Source organism: Hipposideros armiger, unplaced genomic scaffold (genome assembly GCF_001890085.2).
Source record: "Hipposideros armiger isolate ML-2016 unplaced genomic scaffold, ASM189008v1 scaffold_1015, whole genome shotgun sequence".
Taxonomy (NCBI): domain Eukaryota; kingdom Metazoa; phylum Chordata; class Mammalia; order Chiroptera; family Hipposideridae; genus Hipposideros; species Hipposideros armiger.
The window spans coordinates 477,607-486,966 of NW_017732365.1; the positions used below are offsets into that span (position 1 = coordinate 477,607).

At 33.1% G+C, this 9,360-nt stretch overlaps 1 protein-coding gene across 2 annotated transcripts in view; it reads right to left on the reverse strand.

The window, feature by feature from the left end:
- PPP3CC (protein phosphatase 3 catalytic subunit gamma) overlaps window positions 1–7,883 on the reverse strand; it is a 52,354-nt gene extending 44,471 nt beyond the window's left edge. For both annotated transcript variants that reach the window (XM_019631580.1, XM_019631579.1), the window contains exons 1-3: window positions 7,690–7,883; window positions 7,234–7,358; window positions 463–574 (exon numbers count right to left, since the gene is read on the reverse strand). In XM_019631580.1, the coding sequence (XP_019487125.1) occupies window positions 463–574; window positions 7,234–7,358; window positions 7,690–7,717 (265 nt within the window). In that variant the 5' untranslated portion in view covers window positions 7,718–7,883. The remainder of the gene's footprint in view (window positions 1–462; window positions 575–7,233; window positions 7,359–7,689) is intronic.
- Window positions 7,884–9,360: the final 1,477 nt, after the last annotated feature.

The window sequence follows — 9,360 nt, forward strand, 5'->3', positions numbered from 1 at the left end:
TTCACTAATATCTATCTGTCTAAGTAGGCTAAAGCCTCCATTAGAACATGAACCACATTTGGTTTTGTTCACAATTTTTATCCCTAGAGCCCAGCACAGTCCCTGTTACAAATATGCTCAATAAATATTTTTCAAATGAATTATTCTATGAATAAAAGAATAAAACTTAAAAAAAAAATCTACAACCACTGTATAAGATGCACCCAATTTTTAGACCCCAAATTTTCCGAAAAAGGGTGCGTCTAATACATGGGGAAATACAGTACTTTATAAATATAGGGGAAGAACACAAAAATTATTTTCAAAATAAATGTGTCAAAAGGTGGAATCTTGGTTCTTAACAGAAAAATAAAAAACCAGGCAGCATTTGCATTCTATTCCTTTCTCTCTTCTTTATATTTGATTTACTTTGGGACTGGCTAGCAAGTACCTAGAAAAGTTCTAGAAAGTGATTATACTTACATTCCTGTTTGAAGGTGAAATATTCCGTAAGATGCCTGCATTCATGATTTCCCCGAAGCAGAAACAATGTTTTGGGATGATTAATCTTTAAACTCCATAAAAACAGCACACACTACAAGACAAATAACAAGCATAAAATTTTTATTTGTGACTATAAGGCATAAAGATCATTTATATAAATTCAAACGACTTGCTATAATGGCATATCTAATTACTATTCCCAAGTTGAAACATGAAACCTCAGCCTTTGAATGTGATACGCTATTGCCCTAGAATTTGACAGAGCATAAAGAGTAGCCTAAATAGAAATCTCTTCTTAAGTTTCTATTCCCATGTTTTATCCAAACTCTGTGACAAGGCCACCCATACATATATACACCTTAGTTCTAAAATGTGTATTTTATTTAATGGAGAAACACTAGGGACATTTCCACTAAAATCAGGAACAGGGCGAAGATATCCACTGTCTCTGCTACTATTTAACACTGTGCTAGAAGTATCAGCCAATGGAATTAGACAAAAGAAATCAACTAGAGGCTGAAGGATGGGTAAAGAAAAAACATTACTTCTATTTGCAGATGATATAATAATAGTATACCCAAAAAAACTTCAGAAAAATCAATTATAAAACTCAAACAATAAAAAATTCAGTAACATGGTAGGATATAAAATTAACCTACAAAATCAACAGCCTTCATATACACAAACATAAATAGGACATCCTAGTAGAGAAAACTCCATTTACAATAGCAGTAAAGAAGATTAAACACACAGGATTAAATTTAACAAGAAATGTGCAAATCTCATACCAGGAAAAATTTAGAACAGTCCTAAAAGACAGAAGGTAGATATGAACAAACAAGAAGACATTCCCTGTTCTTGAATAGGACCATTCAACATTAAAAGATTACAGTTCTTCCTAAAAAAACCATTGCAATTCCAATAAAAATACCAACAAGCTATTCCATGGAGTTTAGACAAACTGATACTAAAATTTACATGGAAAAATAAACATGCAAGAACAATCAGGAAACAACCAGAAAAATACTGAAAAAGAGAAATTATGTGGGGGGATTAGCCCTATTAGATGTTAAAGCATACTATAAAGTTTCTACAATTAAAGCAGTGACTAATACTGGCACATATATAGATAAATATACCAGTGGAATAAAATAGTCCAAAAATTAATCAAGTACATATAAAATTTGCTATATAATAAAGGTGGCATCCTAAATCACTAGGATAATGATGTATTTCTTAATAAATGTCTCCGGGACCACTGGTGCCAGCTCAAAAAAATTAGATCCATATCTGACATAATACATAATAAATAATACATGTATAATACATGACAAATTAATACAATGTATATGTATTCTGAGGTATAGACCAAATACAATAGAAACAAGTAAACTGGGAAGACAGAGTAAGAAAAATAGAGGTCACAGGTAAGTAAAAACAAAAACAGAGAGGGAGTTTGCAAAGACTAGTAATAAATGTGCTGTGAACTGAGGAGCTTGATTAATTCAACTGAGATTTTACCACCTCCCAAAAAGGAAAGACTTCAAAATTCTGAATCCAAATGCTTCTCAGTCTAACAAATCTAAGTCACCAGCATCTCTTGCCTATTCTTACTGGGTTAGATTCCTAATTGGTCTGCCTACACCCACTCATGGGCTCTTGATAGTTAATTCACATGGCATACCAGCCAGAGTAATTGTTCTAAAACATAAATGTGAATATTTCACCCTCCTGCTCAAAAAAAACGGTTTTCCAATGGCTTCCTATCACATTCAGAATAAAATTCAAACTCCTTACTATGGTTTGCAAGGCCTGACATGATCTAACCCCTATCTATCTCTCTGATACACTACTCACATCTTCACTCTCCTTACTCATTATTCTGTCCTGCCACACCAGCCTTGTTATTATTGGTGAACTGCCCTAGTCTTGGCTCCTGCCTCAGAGCTTTTACACTTGTGTCCTCTGCCTAGAATGGGCCTCCCACCCCGCTTCTACGCATGGTTCCTTCCCTCAGGTCACAGAAGTTCAAGTTCCTGTTCAAATGTTACATCCTCAGACAAGCCATCCCTGATCTCTATCTATAAATTAGCTACTCCGGTCCCTCTTTAGCCCCTCACCCTGAGCTGATTTTCATAGACACTAAACAAATACAAAATGCTGTCCTTCTCATTAAAAAACACAGCAAAAGACTTGGCTTTGCTTGTTCGTCTCCATATTCCCAGAATTTAATAATTTTTCTCAACTACTGACCATGTGAAAAGCATAATTTCTGTTGTTTAGGAGTCTCCTGCATGCTGCAGGGTGTTCTGTATACCTGGACCCTTCTCATTAAATGCCAGTAGAACCTCTCAATTATTGTGACAAAATATTTATTCACAGGTCATTGTACATAATTACAAGTGCATCTGCAGTATAATTTCTCAAAAATGGAATTGCTGGATTAAAATATATGTATATTTTATTTGAGACAGGCATTATAAACATTATAAAACTTAAGGGGCAGTTGGCTAACTCAGTAGGTTAGAGCACAGTGCTCATAACACCAAGGTTGCCAGTTCGATCCCCACACCCTCCACAACTAGATTGAAACAACTACTTGACTTGGAGTTGATGGGTCCTGGAAAAGCACACTGTTCCCCAACAACAACAACAACAAAAAAAAAACCTTTAAAATACAGACATATACAAATATACTTAGATGGCTTTTTTCTTTTTTTGACTGACTTTTGTTTTTGACATAACTTGCACAAAATATTCCAAGGAAAAATTACATTAAATCCATATATAAACTTAGAAAGCAATTTCTCTTTTTTCTATACTTACCTTTCCCAACCAAGAACAGTATCTATATCTTTTGATTTATTTGGGTCTTTATTTCTGCCTCCTGAAAAAACCAACTTACCTTTTTAAAGTAATGAGATATATAAAAGCACAATCCATATCCATACTACTACTTCTCAAGTTTTATTTCCTTATATTATACATCAGGATGCAATTGTATAATTGTGCTATACAATTCAATGACAAGGTCATGATTATCAGATAATCTGTCCAGACACTCAATTACTTCTTTATTTCTATGTGAACAGAATTTTATTTCACTTCAAGAATCATTTCTGTATGTCAACAATTGTTCATCAGTTGGTCATCTGATAACATTTCCATCACCTGGACATCTGATATCATTTTCTCTTTGGTGGTTCCTGTGCACTTAGTACAACATATCCTATGCTACAAATGTTCCTTTTAATATTTTCTTTATTGCAAAATCAATTAAAGGAAACTAAAATTTAGCTTCCCTTACCACAGAGGAAGTTCTTTCTAACAGGTACAAATGAAGAAGGAACATCAAAAGACTTAGAAAAAGTGAAACTTTACTATTCTGTTTTATCAGTGACATTTGGGTCAGTCGCTTGTGTACTAATCAAAGCCCACACTGCTTCAGAAAAAGAAAAGTGCTTGCTCTGGGCATGAAAAAAAAAAAGTCATGCCTTGATTCTCTCATATAAGCTCAAGGAAATAAAAATTATTAGTATGGAAAGAGAAAATAAAGTGAAATAAGGTTCCATGAAAACAATTTGGCAGTATGTATCAAGTCTTAAAAATGCTCACACTCTTTCTAGTTATTTCACTTACAAGAATCTGATTTAATGAAATATCAGAAATGCTATCAAAGATGTATCCAAAAAGATGTTAACTGCAGCAATAAGGAGAACAGAGCCAATTGGAAAATAGCCTCATACCACTTAAGAGTACAAGTGATATAATACCTAAGTAACTATTGCTTAAGCAATAAAGACACTTAAACATCTCACAAAACAAGAAGTCTGGAGATAAGATGTCCAGGTTTAGTGTACCAGCTCAATATCGTCACCAAGAAACCATGCCCTCTCTACCTCTTTGATCTGCAATTCACAGCTGGTCTGCTTCTCATCCTTACTTAAAGCACCTCTCCATAGTCACAAAATGGCTGCTACAGTACACATATCCACATATGAAATGGCATAGTGGAAGGGGTTCCAAAGCTTTCACCTTGCAAGAGTGTTTTCACCTGGAAAGAAATGTTTCAACACACATGCCAAAAAATAAAACAAACACCCAGTAGAGTTTCCTTTATGTATTACTGGGCAAAACAGGATCCCATGTTTATCCCTAGACCAATCCACTGGTGACAGGGAATGGATTGCCTTGACTAGTTCAAACCATCAAGAATTCATTCCCTGGGGCTGGGATAAGGGCCTTCCCTCCCTGAAATCAAAGTCTTTCCTGGATCCCGCATCCCATTTATGTCAACAAAATAGGGATTTTGACAGTAAGGAAGGAGAAAAAAGGTAAGCAATAAGCAGGACCTGCTACAAATCTAATTATCCAACAATTGAGGATGGTGAAATAAATTGTGGTATTAAACCATTAATCATGCTTTTGGAGAAATTTTAATGATAGAGAAAAGTGCTTTCAATACAATGTTGAGTAGGGGGGAAAAACTGTAAAAAGTAATGTACAAAAAGGTCTCAATTTTCTTTAAAAAATGTACACACAAATGTAAACAAAGAAAAAAGACTGTTAAGGAAATATAATAAAATGTTAACAGCAATTATCTCTGATTTACAAAAGTTTTTATTTTCTTAGATTCTGCATTTCCCAATTTTTCTACAGAAAAAAAGAGAACTATTTATAACAGAAATTTATAATAGGGGTTCCATTACGTTATTTTCATTCATTTGACAAAAACATCACACCTATGCTTATCAAAGACATTGATAAAAAGTTATTGTTCAAGTATATACTTGTATCATGTTGGACTAAGCTGTAGCCTACAGAAGTTTATAATCTTAGCAGTTTATAAGTAAGTGACTTCCAACTAACACTAGATATACCCTATAGTTCAGATTTAAAACTGGTATAAAATAGCATTGTCCTTTCAAAGTTTTGATTCATTTATCACTTAAGATATTCCATTAAGTTAGCCAAACATCAAATAACAGGATAAAGCCAAATACAAACTATGACTCACTAAGATTCATTCATTCAACAATACTGAGCCTACTATGTTTCAGGCACTGTGCTAGGTCCTAATATGAAGAAGACTGCTGATGATTAAATGAACCATTTCATATTATACTGAAAGATCTATTCATAAGTGTATTTTTTCTATTAGGCTATATGACTCTTATTATTTTATCCTCAGAGCCTGCCATAAAGTTGGCACTCAAGAAACATTCGTTGGTGAGGAAAAAAATACATAACAAAATATTCTGAATATACTATATATATAAAAAACTCATTGTGGATTTTTTTGTATGTGCTTTATTGAATATATTGATGCACTGAAAGTTCTTAAAGTATGTGAGCTAACAATCAGATGATTTGGCACAATATTTATCTTTTTAAAAAGTTGTTTCATTAAATGAGTAATTAAAACTTCACTAAGTTCTGTGTTCTCTTCAGCCTCTAACACCTTTTCATGCAAGCAAAGATACAAAGAAGTAAACATTCAATGTGTCTTTCAAACATCCATACTTTTGACTTACTGTCTATTGAAACATGATGTGAATAGGAATAGGGAGACTTTTCAATGTTATAGTCTCCAAGTGTGATCTCCACCCAGCCCAGGTACCTATTTAGAGAGTAGGAATTTACTAAGCAGAAAGGAAAATGGGCTTTTTTTTAGTTTCTATCATTAACTTTTATCATCATAGATGACACTGAATGAACTTGGGAGCTTGCAGGTAACACTGAACTTTTCTGGTTCATGAATTTAGACTGCTTATCTAACTAAAGAGGAAGGTTTTCTCTTGTCATTTATTTTTCTGGCAGCTTTAGAACAACTGCTGCTTCTTTGGTTGAGCACCAAGTGAGACAGTGGAGTCGTGTTAGGAGCGATGCTGCATGAACAATAAGCCTTTAACCACCAGAAACTTACTTAGTACAAACTCTGAGGGAAAGGCAAAACTGAAGACTACAAGAAGAGCAAGCAGACTCAATTTCCTCATCTCATGTTTATTTTGGGCACATTATAAATTCAATTACCTACACTATTTCAAAGTTACTTCTCTTTTGTTTGTCAAGCATGTACAGCCGAATTAATGGACGTTAAATACGAACGTGGAGTGTGGTTCCACTGTACTCAAGCCTTGCATTAGGTCCTAAAATAGTTTTATCGTTTAAACATAAAAGCTTATACTTTGTTTTAATTCTAATCGTTTTCCTCTCATCACTCAATTTTCAAAATATATAAAAGTAAATTGTAAGGTTTCATTAACGTCATTAATAATTTTCCTTCAACGAACATTTATTAAGTGCTCACTATATGCAATCAGAATTATTCCTACAGTAAACTAAATGCCTACTTATTTAGCATTGGCAGATAATCTAAGAGTTAATTGTAGTGCAGCAGTTTATGATCTTATAATTAAGGTCAGCTAATCCAGGTCCCATTTAAGGTGAATGAAATTTATGTCACTTTATATACAGCCTGTATACTATCTTCAAAGAGGAAGGGTTAGTATACATTTAACTTATGTGCAAAGCTGGGTTAACCTAGTCTTTTATGTTAGACTTTCTACTAGCTAAAAAATGGAAAAGATTTTTTATATCAATTAAAACATCTATCACTTTAGTTACTGAAAGTAACAAAGTTTATAAATTCTGTCAGCGTTCTCATTTGAATGTCTTCTACTAAAGAATGGAAAGCAATTAAAAAAAAAGACATTATGGTAGTTCCAACATGTCCAGTTTAATTTTTACCTCTATACTGAAATAGCCTCTGTCCACATAGTCTCCCAGAAAGAGGTAGCGTGTGTTACTAGGTGATCCTCCAACTTCAAACAGCTTCATCAGGTCAAAGAATTGTCCATGAATGTCACCACACACTAGAAAAAAGGCACAGGGTGAAGTAAAACATTATGTCTTTAAAAGAAAAAAGGAATTACACCAATAGGGATCACAGTTTAACTTTTAAATCACTTTCACTTTTGTCTGGAATGCTCTGTAACTATAATCAATCTATCAATACTGAAATAGTCCTACTATAAAATAATAGACATTTTAAATTGTATTTCTTCAGTGAACCACAAATATACTAAACAGTCCTAAAAATGTCTCTAATTCCTAGAAAAATCATCACACATTTTAGTTGGTTATTTGTGATCATTACTCAAATCAGCTCAAATCTAAGTGCCATCATGCAAATACTTCTCATACCCGTGATTGGAGCATCTACTTCTATCATAGTTTTCTCTTGTCTCAGGATGGCAGCCCCATCATTGATTATCTTCAAGGCTACTTCCTCTTCCAGTCGCCCTTCCTTCACCAAATGGTTTTTCAAGACATCGATTTTAGGTTTTCCATTCTCAAATACTTCCTTCAAAGTAAGCCGCTGGGTTGGAGGAAAGGGAACAGCTAGAAAGAGAGAAAAAAATAATTTAAAATACTTAAATATATAGAGAACAACCATGAACACATTTCTTTAATGTAACAAATTAAACCTAATATATTACCATGATTCCACATCCATACCACCAGAACTATATGGGAAAAAATTCCAAGATATTGTATATCATAAATGATCGATTCCAATTTTTCAACAGGCCATGGTTAAAGTCAGTTATTTAAAAGGTATATGTGTATGTGTGTGTGCATAAATTATAATGCTTTACATATAAATATTAAAGACTTGAAGTTGATTCAGTAAATAAGCTAAAAGTGAGACAAGGGACTAGACAATACAAATATTTATTTATGGAAATGATGTTAAAAATGAACAACTGTGGTTAAAGAAAATGAAGGAAAAGAAATCACAACACTAAAAGAGCATTTATTTCTTCCAAAGAACTGACCTAATGAAACCTTATGTTTCAGAAGTTTGATTTATTTTCCTGATCAGGGGAATCATAGTCGTATACTTTATTCTTAAAAGGTAGTTGCTTAAAATATTACTGATAACAAGAACACCACTAAAGGGATGGAGCTCTTCCTGAGAATAACTGGCTATAGTAACAGAGCATAATCTTGAGAAGAACAGATATGGAAGGTCTGTTTTCCATAGTTGTGTTATAGTTGTGTTTTCTAATCTGGAATGCTAACAGCTTCAGCTTATGATGGATATAAAGTTTATATAATTTCATGGTGAATTAGCAACTTTAACAAATATTTTTAACATTTTAAAACTGCCTCATTTACCTACATTATAATTTAGTCTACTTTAGATTCCCTGTGATCTAATAGCTACAAATCTATAAACCATAAATTTAAAAGAAGGGGTTCATTTTAATTTGTGATTTATGTCTGATGGTTTCACTTCTAGCTTTATGGAAGTGCTATTAAGAACCAAGCTGAAATCTACAGGCACTTTAAAAATTTCAAACTTGATCTAGCCATACAATTTTGTATTATTTACAAGTAAAGAAAGTCCTAGGTAAGTTTCGTCATGCTCTTAGTTACCACTTGACTCATTCTGACGATTCAAAGCTCATTGAGAAAAATTATAGTAGCTATTTAACCAGTAAATATTACCTTGAGATAAAGGATGATATATATATATATATATATATATATATATATATATATATATATATCCCAGTTTACCCAGGACAGTCCTAGATTTCAACTACTCTCCTAACATAGTTGTTAATAGTGTCCCCTTTCACTCTCAAAAATATTCCAATTTGATGGATAAATGAGCCTGTGTTATTAAGATGTACTATCAGTATACTGTTTTAATAGAATAATCTATTCTAAAATAAAACAAAAATAAAATATTATGGTGAATCGTTTATTTATTCACCTGGTGAGTCTCCCAAGACAGGGTGAAAGGTTAGTCCTGAAGAGGTTTCCTGAAATTTTTACTAAAATGTAATGGTACTATATGTTTAT